Below are 22026 nucleotides of genomic sequence, written 5' to 3'. Positions count from 1 at the left end.
AAGGGCTGGTATCCAAGATCTATAAAGAACTTCTCAAACTCAACATCGAAAAAAAAAACAAATAATCCAGTCAAAAATAGACAGAAGACATGAACATACGCTTCTCCAAAGAAGGCATACAAATGGCTAACAGAAACATGAAAAAGTATTCAACGTCACTAGCCATCAGGGAAATACAAATCTAAACTACACTGAGATATCACTTTACACCAGATAGAATGGGAAAAATCAACAAGACAGGAAAAAAGTGTGGGCAAGGATGTGGAGAAAAGGGGACCCTTTTACACTGTTGATGAGAATGCATGCTTAGTACAGCCACTCTGAAAAACAGTATAAAGATTCCTCAAGATGTTAAAAATAGAGCTACCGGGGCACCTGGGTGGCTCAGTGGGTTGAGCCGCTGCCTTCGGCTCAGGTCATGATCTCAGGATCCTGGGATCGAGTCCCGCATCGGGCTCTCTGCTCAGCAGGGAGCCTGCTTTCCTCCTCTCTCTCTCTCTGCCTGCCTCTCTGCCTACTTGTGATCTCACTCTGTCAAATAAATAAATAAAATCTTTTAAAAAAAAAAAAAAGAGCTACCCTATGACCCAGCAATTGAACTACTAGGTATTTACTCCAAAGATACAGACATAGTGAAAAGAAGGGGCACATGCACCCCAATGTTCATAGCAGCAATGTCCACAATAGCCAAACTGTGAAAGGAGCTGAGATGCCCTTCAACAGATGAATGGATAAAGATGATGTATTTCATATATACAATGGAATATTACTCAGCCATCAGAAAGGATGAATACCCCCTATTTGCACTGAATGGATGGAGCTGGAGGGGATTATGTTAAGTGAAATAAGTCAAGCAGAGAAAGAAAATTATCTTATGGTTCCATTCATAAGTGGAACATAAGGAATAGCATGGAGGGCCACAGGGGAAGAAAGGGGAAACTGAATGGGAAGAAATCAGGGAAAGAGACAAACCATGAGAGACTCTGGACACCAGAAACCAGCTGAGATTACAGAAGGGAAGGGCTTGGGGATTGAGCAACCCAGTGATGGGTACTAAGGAGAGCACATATTGCATGGGTCTTATATGTAAACAATGAATCTTGGAACACTACATCAAAAACTACGTACAGTATGATGGCTAACATAACATAATAAAAATAATAATAAAAAATTTAAAAATTTTTAAAAAGGGAAAAAACCACTGGGAGTTTTGACACTGGGAAAAAAAATCATTTTTTTCAAAAATAATTGGTTATGAAGTGCCTGGGTGGCTCAGTTGGTTGAATGCCTGACTACTGATTTTGGCTCAGGTTATGATCTCAGGGTCTTGAAAGAGCCCCATGTCTTCTCTGTGCTCATCAGGGAGTCTGCTTGAGATTCTCTCTCCCTCTTCCCTTCCCTCTGCTCATGCTGTCTCTCTCACTCTCTCTTCCTCCCTCAAATAAATAAATAAATAAAAATTGAAAAAGCAAATAAATCTAAATATTGGCTGGGCATCAATGATATTATGAAATTATGAGATGCACTGTTGGTGGGAGTGAAAACTGTTACAGCCACTGTGGAAAACAGTATGGAGATTCCCCCCAAAAGTTAAAATGGAGCTACTCTACAATCTGATAATCACATTACTGGGTATAGACCCAAAAAATACAAAACACTAATTCAAAGGGGTATATGCCCCCTGATGATTATAGCAAAATTATTTACAATAGCCAAGATATAGAAACAGCCCAAGTATCCATCAATTGATGAATGGATAAAGATGTGATATACACACACAATGTAATATTACTCAGCCATTAAAAGAATGAAATTTTGCCATTTGCAACAATATGGATAGAGCAAGAGAGTATAATGCTAAGTGAAATAAGTCAGTCAGAGAATGCCAAATACCACATGATTTTACTCATATGGAACAAACTGAGGCTTTTAGAGAGGAGGGTGGGTGAGCCTGGTGGTGCATATTAAGGAGGGCACATATTGCATGAAGCACTGGGTGTGGTACATAAACAATGAATTCTCAAACATTGAAAAAATAAAAATAAAATAATAAAAATGATTTGTGGAATTTAAGAAACAAAACAAACGAACAAAGAAAAAAAAAAGGAGAGAGACAAACCAAGAAATGAACTCTTAACCATGGAGAACAAACATATGGTTTGGGTGGGTTGGTAGGTGGGTAGGTGGGAAATGGTTGAAAGAAGTGATGAGGATTAAGAATACTCTTATCAAAAAAAAATTTTTTAAGAGTACACTTGGGGCTCCTGGGTGGCTCAGTTGGTTAAGTGACTGCCTTCAGCTTGGGTTATGATCCCAAGGTTCTGGGATCTAGCCCCACATGGGGCTCCCTGTTCAGTGAGGAGTCTGCTTCTCCCTCTCCCGCTCCCCTGCTTGTGCTCTCTCTCTGTCAAATAAATAAAACCTTTAAAAAAAGAGTACACTTATCACCATGAGCACTGAGTAAAGTATAGAATTGTTAAATCACTATATCATACACCTGGATTTTATATATATACATATATATATTATGCAATTATATGTATAATATATAATATTTTATATATATAATATATATTATGCAATTATATGTATAATATATAATATAATACTGTATGGTAACTAAACTGGAATTAAAATTTAAAATTTAAATGATAAAAAAGAAATTATGAGATAGAATTGGTCACATCTAGAGAAAGAGAGCTTAGTCTTTAGGAAGACATAATGAAATACTTCAAATGAAAGAGCAGAGTCTGGGACTTGCTTCAGAATAATCCAGTAGGGGGTTGGAGAAAGAAGAGGGTGAGGATGTTGGTAAAGCTAGATTGGTCATGGGTTTTGATAACGTTTAAACTGCTTGATGGACATGGGAATTCGCTGTATAAGTCTTTGCTATTTTGGTATATATTCAAGATTTTCAATCACAATGTCTTCTTAAGTGGAAAAAAATTTTTATTTAAATTCAATTAGCTGGGGCACCTGGGTGGCTCACTCATTAAGCATTTGCCTTCAGCTCAGGTCATAGTTCCAGGTCCTGGCATTGAGCTCCCCATCGGGCTGCCTGCTCAGCAGGAAGACTGCTTCTCCCTCTCACACTCTGCCTGCTTATGTTCCCTCTCTTTCTGTGTCTCTGTCAGATAAATGGATAAAATCTTTTTTAATTAATTAATTAATTCAATTACCCAGGGTATAGTATATCATTAGTTTTTGATAGAACATTTGATGATTCATTAGTTGAAAATTTCAAGATGTTATTTCATCTGTTTTGTTTCTTATTAAATGCCACATACAAGTGAAATCATAAGGCATTGTCTTTCCCTGACTTATTTTGCTTAGCATAATACCCTCTAATTCCTTCCAGATGAACATAAGGGAAAGGAAAGAAAATTAAAATAAGATGAAAATAGGGAGCCAACCTTAAGAGACACTTAATTCCAGGAAACAAATGGAGGGGTGCTGGAGGAGAGGTGGGATGGAGGAAGGGGTAATTGGGTGGTGGGCATTAAGGAGGGCACTTATAATGCACACTGGGTGTTATATGCAACTTACCAATTACTAAATTCTACCCCTGAGACTAATAATACAGTATATGTAAACTACATTGTATCTAAATAATTTTTTGGAAAGATATTTCATTATGAAATTTGTATACTTCATAGTATACAAATAGAAATAAGGAAAACTCAAAGAATAGAAAATGAGAATCTTATAAAACACATATGTACTAAATAGGTAAAGAAAGCATGTTATATAGGAGCTATTATATTATTAGGCCTCAGTTTTTATTTTTTATTTTTTCAATTTAAATTTCTCATTGTGTTCAGTTAGCCAATATATAGCACATCATTAGTTTTTGGTATAGTGAATTTTTTTTAATTTAAATTGATAGATAGATCTCTCTCTCTTCCTTATCTATTCATCTGTCAATGGAATCTCGGCTCTTTCCATAGTTTGGCTATTGTGGACATTGTTGCTATAAACATTGGGGTGCAAATGCCCCTTCAGATCATGATGTTTGTGTCCTTTGGCTAAATACCTAACAGTGCAATTGCTGGCCCATAGGGTGGCTCTGTTTTTAACTTTTTGGGGAATCTCCATACTGTTCTCCAGAGTGCCCGCACCAGCTTGCATTCCCACCAACCCTTCCTCCACATCCTCACTAACATCTGTTGTTTCCGACTTGTTCATTTTAACCATTCAGACTGGTGTGAGCTGGTATCTCATTGAGGTTTTGATTTGTATTTCCCTGATGCTGAGTGATGTGGAACATTTTTTTCATGTGTCTGTTGTAGGCCTCATTTTTAAGAAACCATGTTTCTACAGCATGAATAGTAAAGAGCATTAAAAAAACAGTCCATATATATATATATATATATATACACTATATGTATATATAATTCTACATTGCTACATATATATATAGCAATACATATATATGTAGCAATATAGAATTTACTAAATGTAACATTTTAAACCTAAAAAAAGATATTTATGTTATATTTTTTCTCAGAATTTCCCAGTAAGTTATTAGGTCAGGAAAACTGAATTCAACTTTACTCTGATTAAATTTGGCCCGGGGCGCCTGGGTGGCTCAGTGGTTTGGGCTGCTGCCTTCGGCTCGGGTCATGATCTCAGGGTCCTGGGATCGAGCCCCGCATTGGGCTCTCTGCTCCGCAGGAAGCCTGCTTTTCTCTCTCTCTCTCTCTGCCTGCCTCTCTGCCTACTTGTGATCTCTGTCTGTCAAATAAATAAATAAAATCTTTAAAAAAAAAAAAAATTTGGCCCAGTGAACTGGCTCTTTTGTTACTATCCTCAAAGTGGGTATAAGCTGTTTTAAAAAGAAAGGTTGGTATTATGTTTAGAACCCAAGATCTTGCGTTTACTTATGTATATATGTATTATATACTTCATTTAAGGAGAAAGCCCTGAATTATGGATTCCTCCCATTCCTTAGTGCTGTGAGGGTTATGAACAAAGTCCAATACTTAGAAATAATCGGAGTGGGGAGATGAACCATGAAAGACTGCAGATTCTGAGAAACAAACTAAAGGTTTTTGAGGGGGGTTGATCCTGGTGGTGGGTATTAAGGAGGGCACATATTGCATGGAGCACTGGATGTGATGCATAAACAACGAATCTTGGAACACTGAAAAAATAAAATGCAATTTAAAAAAAAAAGAAATAATGTTTTGAGTCTTTTTTATTTAAATTCAATTAATTAACATATATTTTTAGTTTCAGAGGTAGAGTGTGATTCATCAGTTGTATATAACACTTAGTGCTCATTACATCACATGCCCTCTTTAATGCCCATCACCCTGTCACCTCATCCCCTCACCACCTCCCAACCTCCACCAACCCTCAGTTTATTTCCTGTGGTTAAGAGTCTTTTTTATGGTTTGTTTCCCTCTGATTATGTCTTGTTTTGTTTTTCCCTCCCTTCCCCTATGTTCACCTGTTTTGTTCCTTAACTCCACATGTGAGTGAAATTATATAATTGTCTTTCTCTGACTTATTTCACTTAGTATAATACCCCCAAGTTCCATCCATATTGTTGCAAATGGTAAGATATCATATTTTTTTATGGCCGAGTAATATAGCATTGTATATATGTACCACATCTTTCTTTATCCATTCATCTGGCACCAGCACCCCAATGTTTATAGCAGAAATGTCCAAAATAGCCAAACTAGAGAAAGAGCTCAGATGTCCATTGACAGAAGTATTTTGAATCTTATAAGAAAAGCAACCACATACAGCAAATGTTGGTGATAAGTAGTATGGTAATAACAAGCCATCATTTTTTCATTTAAGAACACATAGGTTTCCATCATTAAAATACTGTTTTAAAAAAAATAAATGTTTCTTGAACATATGAATGTGTTTCTATGAATCACACCAAGCAGCTGCTGGTGAGTTTTCCTCCCTTTGTGTGCCCCAAGCATGTCCAACATAGGCTGTGATTTATGAGATGCTATAATGGCAAAGATGAGATGACCAAAAGTGCTATGTCTGTTGAGTGCATGACTTTAAGCATCTTAGGGGAAGAGAGGCAAAATCAAGCAGACAAGGGGTCTGAAGAGATGGAGGATGGAAGGGCATTAAGGAGCTTCTCACCTGTTCCTCAGCATTACAGAGGCCTTCTTCAATCACAAGGACCTGACTTAAATCCAAGGTCTGGGGGAAATAGAGTGAGTGGCAAATCTTTTCTGTCTGAGAATTCCTGATGGAGAACCGCAAGAGGTGGATTGTCAAGGTCTGGGGCAAATGGGTCAGCTTCAAGACCTGAAAAAGCAAAATTACTATGGAGATGAAGTCCTAAGGCACTTGAAATGGGTAGATTTAGAGAAATACCCGGGCCGATGGTGTGTTCTTCTTCTCCAAAATGTATCAGAATGATATAATACAGAATTAAGGGCTCCCATCTGCTGAATCTGTTGAGCTCTTCACAGAAATCATGAGCAGCCATAGGGTTCTGCACAAGAACCAGGAACCACAGGAACTAGAGTCTGCTCTAGAGAGCTAGTCTAACTCTGCATGGAAAACTGCCTGCTGCTCTTGGACTTTCTCTTTTTTTTTTAAGATTTTATTTATTTATTTTGTCAGTGAGAGAGAGTGCGCACAAGCAGGGAGAGCAGCAGGCAAAGGAGAAGACTCCCCAACGAGCAGGAAGCCCAAAGCAGGACTCAATCCCAGGACCCTGGGATCATGACCAGAGCTGAAGGCAGATGCTTAACCAGCTGAGCCACCCAGGCATCCCTTCTCTTATCTTTTAAAAGGCTCTGCCCCTCTCAGTGATGGGCCTCTGAAAATCAGGATCCCCAGATCCCAGATACTAGCCAGAATATAAATTCCCACCCTCAACCAACACATGGTACCCTCTATGAAGGCTCTATCAGGAAATCCACTAAAGGCAACCCCAAACTATGGCAGCATCTGGTTTCAGAGAGTGAGTACCTGTTTCCCACAAGTCTTTTTCCCACATTTCTCACAGAAACATTTGCTTTTGCCTGATAATTCCCTGGGTTGGAAGAAACATCGAAGGGCATCCTCCTGTTTCAGAAGATCAAAAAAAAAAAAATCAGAGTTAGTATTTACCACACTACAAATGAGGATAAAAGTTTTTCTTCTGGCTCTCCCCATATCCTCCCCCCTGGCCCAGTGTGGTGCATGTGGCAGGATCTCCAAAAAGACCTAGTGACTGGATTGATAAATAGGAGGGAGCACTTGTTAAGGTAGCAGTGTAAGGAGAGAAAGTAAAAGGAAACAAAATTTTTTTCACCAAATCAAAGGAGAAACAGAACTGTGCAAAGGAAATAGAAATTACTTTTTAAAAGGCAATGGTGGATTAAAGAAGTAAGGGCACACTGGCAGCACCAGGTTTATGGGAACAGAAAAATCACCAAAAGAAATCATTTACCAGTGTTTTCAGGGGTTTTGAGTCCATATCAAAAAGAGGAAGGGGGAGGGTCAACATGCTACTGTTTCTGCTCCTTTCCACAGTACATTCAAGGCAAACCAAGGACTCCTTCACCCGGATTGTATACAGGGCCTGCAGCCTCTCTACCTGTAAGAGAGAGAAGGTGAGAGGAAAGAAGGGTACAAAGTCATAAACAAAACAAGTCAAGTCAATTTCCAGAAATTGTAGCCATCAAACAGAAGCTCCAAAAATGGTAGTCACTGATGCTCTTTGCTCTTCAAAAAGGTGCAAAATAATAATAATAATAATAATATGGAATTGTGATAAGCATCATATGTGGATTTCTCTTTTAATCCTCTCTATACATTATATTGATTGCTGGATGAGCTAAATGAGCAGCATCTTAAACTTCTGAGTTCTCTGGTTCTAGGATCTCACCAGGTCCACATCTGTGATTTGGTCCTTAATTAGGTTCCAGACCGTGAGGTAGAGTTGAGCAGCATCATGCTGGACAAACACTGGACAAAGAGAAAAATAACAGCCCGATCAGTGAGGTCACCAAGGGACAATTCTCATGCATGTCCTTGTGCCCTTGATACCTACATGTACATGAACATTCACCATTTTGTCCTCTCCCAGCCCTCAATATCACCACCAACCCCCACTTTAGTTAGGCACTAAAAATGAAAAATAAGCTTGTTTATTTTTTTAGGAGCTCAGTAAATATTATTTATTTATTTATTTATTTATTTTAATTTTTTATTTTAAATTTCTTTTCAGTGTACCAGAATTCATTGTTTATGTACCACACCCAGTGCTCCATGCAATACGTGCCCTCCATAATAACCACCACTAGGCTCACCAAACCTCCTCCCCACCGCCCCTCCAAAACCCTCAGATTGTTTTTCAAAGTCCAGAGTCTCTCATTGTTCGTCTTCCCCTCCAATTTCCCTCAACTCCCTTCTCTCCTCTCCATCTCCCCATGTCCTCCATGTTATTTCTTATGCTCCACAAATAAGTGAAACCATATAATTGACTCTCTCTGCTTGACTTATTTCACTCAGCATAATCTCTTCCAGTCCCGTCCATGTTGATACAAAAGTTGGGTATTCACAACTCCTCTTAAAATTCAAAATCCAGTCTGACTGCATCATAGAAGTTTCCTTTTTTCTGACCAGCCATCCATTCCTACTGGCCTCTACTAGGGGATCCAGCCACATAAAACCAATATTCCATAGTGGATTCTTTCCAATTTCCAAGCCAAGCCAACACCTTATTTGGACTCTAATGACCATTCATTTCTCTGTATTTTTATTTAATTTCTTTTTCATTCCCCATAAATTGAGCAGTTTCCCAATACTCATATCTGACCCAGGTCTTCCCCAAAGGTATCTGGGAGGACAAGAAAGGAAAGAACTGTCTCAGTGTTAGATGATGCTGACTAAGAGGAAACAGGAATTAAACAGTAGATTTTTCATATGTTATGTAAGAAGCCTAAAAGACAGATATAAATGAATTTCTATTGTTTAACAGAAACCTAGGAATACAAAGAACATGAAAAACACACTGAGGACTATTTTATAAAAGAACATATGTCTGCCAACATGCAAAGACACTGCAAGAAAAGGTAGTTATTGTAAATGTATTAAATATTCATATCAGCTGTCTCAACACCTTTTTATTTCCTTTATTATACTTATCACAGTTTGTACTTAACATTTTTTATTTCAATTTGTTTTGTTTGACTTTTGTTTTGGCCTGTCTCTTCTCAAGATTATAAGCTCCATGGAAGCAAAGACCCTATCAGTCTTGTTCCTTTATCTGCAATACAAGCACAATACCTGGCACATAATAGGTGAACACTATCTATGAGCTGAATGAATTAATTAATCCATATTTTAAGGTAATAACCCCAAAACCTAAAGACAAACAGAGTGGAACTAGGGTTGAACTATGCTGTCTCCAGGGAATTCTTTACAGAAGACTGCCTGCCATGAAGCCAACACTGGACATAAAGATAGATCTCCTTGTCATGTAAAGACATTTTGCCTCTTCTGATCATACCAGAGCCAAGAGTCCTGATTTGTCTAAAAAATACAGAGATATCTGCCCAACCCATAATTTAGTTAACACCTGCTATGTGAAAGGCATTGCACATACTAGAGAAAGTTACTATCCCCAAGAAACTTATATTCTAGTGGAGGACAAGTATCCACAAAGTCATAATTTAAAGAATAAGAAAAATTCCCTAAAGTAATCAAACTGCTATGAAAATTGATATAAAAGTGAAAATACAACTGGAATGATGGAGTTAGGAGCTCTATAAATCTAATCCTCCAGAAAAGCAATGAAAATCATGGGAAAAAAATTATAAAAATCATTTTTTCAGAACTCTAAAAATTACCCAAAGGTTTAAAAAATCTTAGGAATATTTATTCAACAAACACAGCAGAACCTACATAAGAACAACAGGATTTCAACCTGGCCTATTTCCATTTCCTTCTTCCCAGCTCTGAGGTAGCTTTGAGAATAAGAAAACCTGCAATCATATAGGCTGTGAAAACCAGAAGCCTTGTAACCGAGAAAGAGACAGAGTGGGATGGGAGTTCCTCAAAAAGTTCCATACTGAAAGCATTTTTATTATTTGACTTGTCTTGCAGCTTTATGGAAAAGCATCCTGTGATGGAGGTTGTCATTATTTGACCTACTCAGAGCTTAAAATCCTATTCCCAGGATATTTGTCAAAAGAAACCAATGATAGTTAATATTGTGATTACCTAAGGTTGTAATAACAGATAGGGCAAAATAAAAAAGAGACCAGCTGAAACTTAAAAGATGGATCTGAGTACTGAGATGTCCATAGTGGACTTCTAAACATATTCTTGGTGATCTGGAACGCCATTTGTAGGCCTTTAAAGAAATCCCTGACCAATCATTAGGTGACATTAAACTAACCAAACAGAATCTTTAATGGCCACACACAATAGGAAACATAGCCTTTACAGAATTAGTCCAGGAAAGCCATTAAACAAATAGCAACAACAAAACAACAGCAACAACCTCATTGTCAGAGTTTCTGATTTCCACTGTTGCCACATTATATTATCTAAAATGTTTAGTTTTTAACAAAAAATTACAAGACATACAATGAAGCAGAAAAATGTGGTACACATACACACAAATAGCAATCAGTAGAAACTATCACTGAGAAGATCCAGATGTTAGTCTCACTAGATTTTAAATTTTTTTAATATTTTATTTATTTATTTACAGAGAGAGAGACAGTGAAAGAGGGAACACAGGGGGAGTGGGAAAGGGAGAATCTGGCTCCCCGCTGAGAAGGGAGCCTGATGCAGGACTCTATCCGAGGACCCTGAGATCATGACCTAAGCCCAAAGCAGATGCTTAATGACTAAACCACCCAGGCACTTTAGTCTCACTAGAATTTAGATTAGTTATAATTTGTTCAAAGAACTAAATAAAACAATATTGAAATAACTAAAGTATGAAAGCAATGTCTCACCAAACACAGAATATCAATAAAGAAAAAATTATTTTAGAATCCAAATAGAAATTCTTGAACTGAAAAATACAGTAAGAGAAATGAAGAGTTTTCAAGAAGTGGTCAATAGCAGATTTGAGCTGGCAGAAAAAAAGAATTATCAAACTTGAAAACAGGTCAATGAAGTCATACAGTCTGAGGAATAAAAAGAAAAACGAATGAGGATAAATGTACAGAGCACCAATGGGCTCAATGATGAATTCTACCAAACATTTATGGAATAAATTATACCAGCTCTCAAAAAAACTCTTCACAAGATAGAAATAGAGGAATTTGCTCTATAAGGTTACCATTCTCCTATTACAACAACCAGACAAAGACATTACAAGAAAGATTATTACAGGTCAATATCTCTCATGAACATAGATACAAAAATCCACAAGAAAATATTAGCAAATAGAATCCAACAAAATATAAAAATTATATAGAACAACCAAGTGAGATTTACCCCAGGTATGCAAGACTAGTCCAACATCTGAAAACTAATTAATGTAATCCATCACATCAATACACTAAAAACAAAATTCAAATGATTTTATTAATAGATGCCAAAAAAGCATCTGACAAAATCCAACATTCATTCATGATAAAAACTCTCAGCCAACTAGAAACTGAGAGGAGCTTCCCAAGTTTGATAGGGACATCTTCAAAAAAAACCTACAGAGGGAGGAGTCAAGATGGCGGAGAAGTAGCAGGCTGAGACTACTTCAGCTAGCCGGAGATCAGCTAGATAGCTTATCTAAAGATTGCAAACACCTGAAAATCCATCGGCAGATTGAAGAGAAGAACAGCAATTCTGGAAACAGAAAAACAACCACTTTCTGAAAGGTAGGACCGGCGGAGAAGTGAATCCAAAGCGACGGGAAGATAGACCCCGGGGGGAGGGGCCGGCTCCTGACAAGCAGCGAGCAACGGCGCACAAAATCAGGACTTTTAAAAGTCTGTTCCGCTGAGGGACATCGCTACAGAGGCTAAACCGGGGCGAAGCCCACAGGGTAAGCGTGGCCTCAGGTCCCACAGGGTCACAGAAGGATTGGGGGTGTCTGAGTGTCGCAGAGCTTGCAGGTATTGGAACGGGAAAGCCGGCTACAGAGACAGAGCCGACAGTAAGCTCAAAGCTCAGTGTTACCTTGAACCAGTCGCAGGCTCAGTGAGCTCGAGCGCGGCCGGAGGTCAGGCAGACGGGAGTAACTGGGCGCTGTTCTCTGAGGGCGCACTGAGGAGTGCGGCCCTGGGCTCTCGGCTCCTCCAGGCCGGAAACCAGGAGGCCGCCATTTGTATTCCCGTCCTCCGGAACTCTACGGAAAGCGCTCAGGGAACAAAAGCTCCTGAAAGCAAACCCAAGCGGATTACTCACCCCGGCCCCTGATAAGGGCGGGGCAATTCCGCCTGGGGCAAAGACACTTGAGAATCACTACAACAGGCCCCTCCCCCAGAAGATCAACAAGAAATCCAGCCGAGACCAAGTTCACCTACCAAGAAGTGCGGTTTCAATACCAAGAAGAGCAGCAGAATTCCAGAGGAGGAGAAAGCAAAGCACGGAATTCATGGCTTTTTCCCTGTGATTTTTTTTAGTCTTGCAGTTAATTTAATTTTTTTCTTTTTCATTTTTTGTTTTTTTTCTCGCCTTCTGGTAAATTTTTTTTTTAACTTTTACCTTTTTCTTTTTTAACGTTTTTTAACTAGTTTATCCAATATATATATATTTTCTTTTTTATATTTTTCTTATTTGTTTTCTTTTTTTTAATTCTTTTCTTTTCTTTTTTTTCTTTTTTCTTTTTTTTTCTTTCTTCCTTTTTGATCCTCTTTTTATCCCCTTTCTCCCTCCTCACGATTTGGGATCTCTTCTAATTTGGTTAAAGCATATTTTCGTGGGGTTGTTGCCACCCTTTTAGTATTTTACTTGCTCCTTCAATACTCTTATCTGGAAAAAATGACAAGACGGAAAAATTCAACAAAAAAAAAAGAACAAGAGGCAGTACCGAAGGCTAGGGACCTAATCAATACAGACATTGGTAATATGTCAGATCTAGAGTTCAGAATGACAAATCTCAAGGTTCTAGCCAGGCTCGAAAAAGGCATGGAAGATATTAGAGAAACACTCTCGGGAGATATAAAAGCCCTTTCTGGAGAAATAAGAGAACTAAAATCTACCCAAGTTGAAATCAAAAAAGCTATTAATGAGGTGCAATCAATAATGGAGGCTCTCACTGCTAGGATAAATGAGGCAGAAGAAAGAATTAGTGATATAGAAGACCAAATGACAGAGAATAAAGAAGCTGAGCAAAAGAGGGGCAAACAGCTATTGGACCACGAGGGGAGAATTCGAGAGATAAGTGACATCATAAGACGAAACAACATTAGAATAATTGGGATTCCAGAAGAAGAAGAAAGAGAGAGGGGAGCAGAAGGTATACTGGAGAGAATTATTGGGGAGAATTTCCCCAATATGGCAAAGGGAACGAGCATCAAAATTCAGGAGGTTCAGAGAACGCCCCTCAAAATCAATAAGAATAGGCCCATACCCCGTCACCTAATAGTAAAATTTACAAGTCTCAGTGACAAAGAGAAAATCCTGAAAGCAGCCCGGGAAAAGAAGTCTGTAACATACAATGGTAAAAATATTAGATTGGCAGCTGACTTATCCACAGAGACCTGACAGGCCAGAAAGAGCTGGCATGATATTTTCAGAGCACTAAACGAGAAAAACATGCAGCCAAGAATACTATATCCAGCTAGGCTATCATTGAAAATAGAAGGAGAGATTAAAAGCTTCCAGGACAAACAACAACTGAAAGAATTTGCAAACACCAAACCAGCTCTACAGGAAATCTTGAAAGGGGTCCTCTAAGCAAAGAGAGAGCCTACAAGTGGTAGATCAGAAAGGAACACAGACCATATACAGTAACAGTCACCTTACAGGCAATACAATGGTACTAAATTCATATCTCTCAATAGTTACCCTGAATGTTAATGGGCTAAATGCCCCTGTCAAAAGACACAGGGTATCAGAATGGATAAAAAACAAAACCCATCTATATGTTGCCTCCAAGAAACTCATTTTAAGACTGAAGACACCTCCATATTTAAAGTGAGAGGGTGGAAAAGAATTTACCATGCTAATGGACATCAGAAGAAAGCAGGAGTGGCAATCCTTATATCAGATCAATTAGATTTTAAGCCAAAGACTATAATAAGAGATGAGGAAGGACACTATATCATACTCAAAGGGTCTGTCCAACAAGAAAATTTAATATTTTAAATATCTATGCCCCCAACGTGGGAGCAGCCAACTATATAAACCAATTAATAACAAAATCAAAGAAACACATCAATAATAATACAACAGTAGTAGGGGACTTTAACACTCCCCTCACTGAAATGGACAGATCATCCAAGCAAAAGATCAGCAAGGAAATAAAGGCCTTAAACGACACACTGGACCAGATGGACATCACAGATAGATTCAGAACATTTCATCCCAAAGCAACAGAATACACATTCTTCTCTAGTGCACATGGAATATTCTCCAGAATAGATCACATCCTCAGTCCTAAATCAGGACTCCATTGGTATCAAAAGATTGGGATCATTCCCTGCATATTTTCAGACCACAATGCTCTAAAGCTAGAACTCAACCACAAAAGGAAGTTTGAAAAGAACCCAAATACATGGAGACTAAACAGCATCCTTCTAAAGAATGAATGGGTCAACCAGGAAATTGAAGAAGAATTGAAAAAAATTATGGAAACAAATGACAATGAAAATACAATGGTTCAAAATCTATGGGACACAACAAAGGCAGTCCTGAGAGGAAAATATATAGCGGTACAAGCCTTTCTCAAGAAACAAGAAAGGTCTCAGGTACACAACCTAACCCTACACCTAAAGGAGCTGGAGAAAGAACAAGAAAGAAACCCTAAGCCCAGCAGGAGAAGAGAAATCATAAAGATCAGAGCAGAAATCAATGAAATAGAAACCAAAAAAACAATAGAACAAATCAACGAAACTAGGAGCTGGTTCTTTGAAAGAATTAATAAAATTGATAAACCCCTGGCCCGACTTATCAAAAAGAAAAGAGAAAGGACCCAAATAAATAAAATCATGAATGAAAGAGGAGAGATCACAACTAACACCAAAGAAATACAAACTATTATAACAACATACTATGAGCAACTCTACGCCAACAAATTTGACAATCTGGAAGAAATGGATGCATTCCTAGAAATATATAAACTACCACAACTGAACCAGGAAGAAGTAGAAAGCCTGAACAGAACCATAACCAGTAAGGAGATTGAAACAGTCATTAAAAATCTCCAAACAAACAAAAGCCCAGGGCCAGACGGCTTCCCGGGGGAATTCTACCAAACATTTAAAGAAGAACTAATTCCTATTCTCCTGAAACTGTCCAAAAAATAGAAATGGAAGGAAAACTTCCAAACTCATTTTATGAGGCCAGCATCACCTTGATCCCAAAACCAGACAAGGATCCCATCAAAAAAGAGAGCTATAGACCAATATCCTTGATGAACACAGATGCGAAAATACTCAATAAAATACTAGCCAATAGGATTCAACAGTACATTAAAAGGATTATTCACCACGACCAAGTGGGATTTATTCCAGGACTGCAAGGTTGGTTCAACATCCGCAAATCAGTCAATGTGATACAACACATCAATAAAAGAAAGGACAAGAACCATATGATACTCTCAATAGATGCTGAAAAGGCATTTGACAAAGTACAGCATCCCTTCCTGATCAAAACTCTTCAAAGTGTAGGGACAGAGGGCACATACCTCAATATCATCAAAGCCATCTATGAAAAGCCCACCGCAAATATCATTCTCAATGGAGAAAAACTGAAAGCTTTTCCGCTAAGGTCAGGAACACGTCAGGGATGTCCATTGTCACCACTGCTATTCAACATAGTACTAGAGGTCCTAGCCTCAGCAATCAGACAACAAAAGGAAATTAAAGGCATCCAAATCGGCAAAGAAGAAGTCAAATTATCATTCTTCGCAGATGATATGATACTATATGTGGAAAACCCAAAAGACTCCACTCCAAAACAGCTAGAACTTATACAGGAATTCAGTAAAGTGTCAGGATATAAAATCAATGCACAGAAATCAGTTGCATTCCTCTACACCAAGAGCAAGACAGAAGAAAGAGAAATTAAGGAGTCAATCCCATTTACAATTGCACCCAAAACCATAAGATACCTAGGAATAAACCTAACCAAAGAGGCACAGAATCTATACTCAGAAAACTATAAAGTACTCATGAAAGAAATTGAGGAAGACACAGAGAAGTGGAAAAATGTTCCATGCTCCTGGATTAGGAAGAATAAATATTGTGAAAATGTCGATGCTACCTAAAGCAATCTACACATTTAATGCAATTCCTATCAAAGTACCATCCATCTTTTTCAAAGAAATGGAACAAATAATTCTAAAATTTATATGGAACCAGAAAAGACCTCGAATAGCCAAAGGGATATTGAAAAAGAAAGCCAACGTTGGTGACATCACAATTCCAGACTTCAAGCTCTATTACAAAGCTGTCATCATCAAGACAGCATGGTACTGGCACAAAAACAGACACATAGATCAATGGAACAGAATAGAGAGCCCAGAAATAGACCCTCAAATCTATGGTCAACTAATCTTCGACAAAGCAGGAAAGAATGTCCAATGGAAAAAAGACAGCCTTTTCAATAAATGGTGCTGGGAAAATTGGACAGCCACATGCAGAAAAATGAAATTGGACCATTTCCTTACACCACACACAAAAATAGACTCAAAATGGATGAAGGACCTCAATGTACGAAAGGAATCCATCAAAATCCTTGAGGAGAACACGGGCAGCAACCTCTTCGACCTCTGCCGCAGCAACATCTTCCTAGGAACAACGCAAAAGGCAAGGGAAGCAAGGGAAAAAATGAACTACTGGGATTTCATCAAGATCAAAAGCTTTTGCACAGCAAAGGAAACAGTTAACAAAATCAAAAGACAACTGACAGAATGGGAGAAGATATTTGCAAACGACATATCAGATAAAGGACTAGTGTCCAGAATCTATAAAGAACTTAGCAAACTCAACACCCAAAGAACAAATAATCCAATCAAGAAATGGGCAGAGGACATGAACAGACATTTCTGCAAAGAAGACATCCAGATGGCCAACAGACACATGAAAAAGTGCTCCATATCACTCGGCATCAGGGAAATACAAATCAAAACCACAATGAGAGGGCGCCTGGGTGGCTCAGTGGTTAAGCCGCTGCCTTTGGCTCAGGTCATGATCTCAGGGTCCTGGGATCGAGTCCCGCATCGGGCTCTCTGCTCAGCAGGGAGCCTGCTTCCTCCTCTCTCTCTCTCTGCCTGCCTCTCTGCCTACTTGTGATTTCTCTCTGTCAAATAAATAAAATCTTTAAAAAAAAAAAAAAAACCACAATGAGATATCACCTCACACCAGTCAGAATGGCTAAAAGCAACAAGTCAGGAAATGACAGGTGCTGGCGAGGATGTGGAGAAAGGGGAACCCTCCTCCACTGTTGGTGGGAATGCAAGCTGGTGCAGCCACTCTGGAAAACAGCATGGAGGTTCCTCAAAATGTTGAAAATAGAACTGCCCTATGACCCAGCAATTGCACTATTGGGTATTTACCTTAAAGATACAAACGTAGTGATCCAAAGGGGCACGTGCACCCGAATATTTATAGCAGCAATGTCCACAATAGCCAAACTATGGAAAGAACCTAGATGTCCATCAACAGATGAATGGATCAAAGAAGATGTGGTATATATACACAATGGAATACTATGCAGCCATCAAAAGAAATGAAATCTTGCCATTTGTGACAACATGGATGGAACTAGAGCGTATCATGCTTAGCGAAATAAGTCAAGCAGAGAAAGACAACTATCATATGATCTCCCTGATATGAGGAAGTAGTGATGCAACATGGGGGCTTAAGTGGGTAGGAGAAGAATAAATGAAACAAGATGGGATTGGGAGGGAGACGAACCATAAGTGACTCTTAATCTCACAAAACAAACTGAGGGTTGCTGGGGGGAGGGGGTTTGGGAGAAGGGGGTGGGATTATGGACATTGGGGAGGGTATGTGCTTTGGTGAGTGCTGTGAAGTGTGTAAACCTGGTAATTCACAGACCTGTACCCCTGGGGATAAAAATATATGTTTATAAAAAATTAAAAATTAAAAAAAAAAAAAAACACAACGAGGCACAGGAATCAAAGAGGGCTTGCAAACCAGCAACCCAGACTGTTGGTGAGTTGAGAAAAGCGTCCTCCATTCTGGGTTCTTAGGCAGGAGCTGTGTCCAGTCCAGCCAGGGAGTGGGAGGAGTACCAGCCTAATGGGGAATCTGGTTAAGGCAGAGAAGGGCGAGGACGTGCATTATCTAGGGTATGGTTAAAGCAAAGCATTCCTGCACCTTGGAGGGAAAGAAGGTATGTATTCCTGTGTCTGCCACACAACCCTGGGGTTCTGGGAGTTCTAACCCCAGGTTTGCAAGAGAAAATCCCAGCCCAGGGCAGAGGTGGACAGAGTGAACTAATGGCCGAGACTTTGGCTTCTCAGCATCCAGAAATGACAGTGTGCCGCTCCCTGAGAGAGTGAGCAGAGAGTTGAGGCAGTGAGGGACAAAGGACCTTGCTGGCTGCCACATCTGGGGGATGGGTAGGGCGAATGACAGAGGAGGAAGTGCCCACCCGTGGGGCAACCTGCCTCAGCCTGCGGGGAGTGGGCCAGAAAGATCTGCAACTCCCCACTCAAAGTGTGGGTGAGGGGCCTATCTGTCATTTTTTTCTTCTTTTTTTCTCTGTAGATAGGATCTGGGGGAATGCATGCAGTGCTCAAGCTTTGCTTGTCCTACAGCCAGCTGGACTAACTTACCTGTAGGCAGAGAGCAGTGTATTTCACGGCAATGGGAAAATCCCCTTATTTCCCCACAGGTGTGCACAGAGCGAGTTTCTCAAGAGTAGGGGCCATGTCTCATTTTCCTAAGTGCCCTCAGCACCCGGGACGTGGGAAAGTGATTTGTTGAAGGAAAGACCGGGAGGAAGGGAAGGGAAGGAAAGGAAAGGAAGCGTGATGAATCCATCCACTTCCTGCACCTCAGAGTAAAGGGGCAAAAAATGTATAAAGCTGTATAGTCTGAGACAAGCATGCGTGAAAGAGCTTAATTCTAAAACATGCATAAAGCAGGTTGTTAGCATGCAGGTGAGTATGAGGGAAGGGGAGCTCAGACCACCAGAGCCTGAGGATAGAAAATGCAGAAGGAGCCTCAGAATGGTCCCAGGGACCCTCTTCCACTGTTGGTGGGAATGCAAGTTGGTGCAGCCTCTTTGGAGAACAGTGTGGAGATTTCTCAAGAAATTAAAAATAGAACTTCCCTATGACCCTGCCATTGCACTCTTGGGTATTTACCCCAAAGATACAGATGTAGTGAAAAGAAGGGCCATCTGTACCCCAGTGTTTATAGCAGCAATGGCCACGGTCACCAAACTATGGAAAGAACCAAGATGCCCTTCAATGGACGAATGGATAAGGAAGATGTGGTGCATATACACTATGGAGTATTATGCCTCCATCAGAAAGGACGAATACCCAACTTTTGTAGCAACATGGACGGGACTGGAAGAGATTATGCTGAGTGAAATAAGTCAAGCAGAGAGAGTCAATTATCATATGGTTTCACTTATTTGTGGTGCATACCAAATATCATGGAGGACAAGGGGTGTTAGAGAGGAGAAGGGAGTTGTGGTAAATTGGAAGGGGAGGTGAATCATGAGAGACTATGGATTCTGAAAAACATTCTGAGGGGTTTGAAGTGGCGGGGGGGTGGGAGGTTGGGGTACCAGGTGGTGGGTATTATAGAGGGCACGGATTTATTTTTCTGAAAATAAATAACTAAATTTAAAAAAAAAAAAAAAAAAACCCTACAGCCATGGGCGCCTGGGTGGCTCAGTGGGTTAAGCCGCTGCCTTCGGCTCAGGTCATGATCTCAGGGTCCTGGGATCAAGCCCAGCATTGGGTTCTCTGCTTAGCAGGGAGCCTGCTTCCTCCTCTCTCTCTCTCTCTCTCTCTCTCTCTCTCTCTCTCTGCCTGCCTCTCTGCCTACTTGTAATCTCTGTCTGTCAAATAAAAATAAATAAAATCTTTAAAAAAAAAAAAAAACCTATAGCCAACATCACACTTAATGGTGAGAAATTTTTCTGCGAAGATCCGGAAAAAGATAATAGTGTCCCTTATCACCATCCCTTTCAGTGGAATTGGAAGTCCTAGCTAATGCAGTAAGACAATGAGAGGAAATAAAAGGTATACTGATTGGAAAGAAAAATTAAGAATGTCCTTATTTGCAGGTGACATGATCATCTATGTAGAAAATTCAGAAGAATCAACAAAAAACTCCTGGAACTAGGAGTTGGATACAACTGGAACTAACTTGGATACAAGTTAAATATATAAAGGTAAAGATACAGGTAAATATATATCAGCAATGAACTGGGGATTTTTTCCTTTTTTTATTATTGTGTTCAACTAGCCAACATAAAGAACATCATTAGTTTTTTATTAAGGGGAATTTAAATTAAAAACATAATATTGTTTATGTTAGAAACCATGAAAATGAAATGCCTAGATACAAATCTAACCAAATATATACAAGATCTATATGAGAAAAACTATAAACTCTGATGACAGAAATCAAAAGAATTACATAAATGGAGAGATATCCCATGTTCATGGAAAGAAGGATTCAATATTGTCAAGGTGCCAATTCTTACATCTTTTTTTTTTAAGATTTTATTTATTTATTTGACAGAGAGAGATCACAAGTAGGCAGAGAGGCAGGCAGAGAGAGAGAGAGAGGGAAGCAGGCTCCCTGCTGAGCAGAGAGCCCGATGCAGGACTCGATCTCAGGACCCTGAGATCATGACCTGAGCCGAAGGCAGTGGCTTAATCCACTGAGCCACCCAGGCGACCCCCAATTCTTACATCTTGATCTATAGACTCATTGTAATTTCAGTCAAGATCCCAGCAATTTATTCTGTGGATATTGACAAAGTGATTCTAAAGTCTATTTGGAGAGGCAAAGACCCAGAATATCCACAAGCAAACAAATAAATCTATACACAGAACTTAAATCCCTTAAGAAAACAAATTCAAAATGTGTAATAAACTTAAATGTAAAATGCAAAACTATAGAGGTCCTAAATATAATACAGGAGAAAATCTAGAAGAACTTGTGTTTGGTGATTACTTTTTAATGCAACTCCAATGTACAAGCAACAAAAGGGAGAAGTGGTATACTGATCTCATTAAAAATAAACATTTCTGCTCTGTAAAAGATACTATCAAGAGCATGAGACAACAAGCCACAGACTGAGAGAAAATATGTCCAAAAGGCGTATCTTACAAAGGACTGTTACCCAAAATACACAATTCTTCAAACTCAACAATAAGACCAAAAAAAAAAAAAAACCTGAATAAAAAATGGATAAGAAACATGAATAGACATCTCATGAAAGACGATATACAAATGGCAAATAAGCACATGAAGTATTGCATGGCATATGTGAAAGAGAATTAAAGAGGGCAGGTGATACAATGAGCACTGGGTGTTACAGTGAATTAATGAATCATTGAATATTATATCAAACCAAATGATGTACTATACTTGGCTAATTTAATTTAAATGAAAAAATAATTAAAAAGAGAAATTGCAAATTAAAATAGTGAGATACATCTACAAACCTATCAGAATGGCCAAAATTTAAAACACCAACATAGTACTAGAAGTTCTAGCCTCATTTTTCAGACAACAGAAAGAAATAAAAAACATTCAAATTGGCAAAGAAGAACTAAAACATATTCATCAGGGATATTGGTGTGAGATTCTCCTTTTCAATGGGTTCTTTGCCTGGGTGGGGATTGGGTAACGCTGGCTTCATAGAAAGAGTCTGGAAGTTTTCCTTCATGAAAAAAATGTTCAACACCATTAGTCATCAGGGAAATTC

At 39.0% G+C, this 22026-nt stretch overlaps 1 protein-coding gene across 2 annotated transcripts in view; it reads right to left on the bottom strand.

Annotated features, from left to right (window-relative positions):
- USP18 (ubiquitin specific peptidase 18) overlaps positions 1-22026 on the bottom strand; it is a 47580-nt gene that overhangs the window by 13844 nt on the left and 11710 nt on the right. For both annotated transcript variants that reach the window (XM_059404975.1, XM_059404977.1), the window contains 4 exons: positions 7856-7935; positions 7418-7564; positions 6955-7050; positions 6115-6282 (listed from right to left, as the gene is read on the bottom strand). In XM_059404975.1, the coding sequence (XP_059260958.1) occupies positions 6115-6282; positions 6955-7050; positions 7418-7564; positions 7856-7935 (491 nt within the window). The remainder of the gene's footprint in view (positions 1-6114; positions 6283-6954; positions 7051-7417; positions 7565-7855; positions 7936-22026) is intronic.

Source organism: Mustela nigripes, chromosome 6 (assembly GCF_022355385.1).
Source record: "Mustela nigripes isolate SB6536 chromosome 6, MUSNIG.SB6536, whole genome shotgun sequence".
In the NCBI taxonomy this organism is placed as follows: Eukaryota; Metazoa; Chordata; class Mammalia; order Carnivora; family Mustelidae; genus Mustela; species Mustela nigripes.
This window is presented reverse-complemented; position numbering and strand designations above follow the sequence as displayed.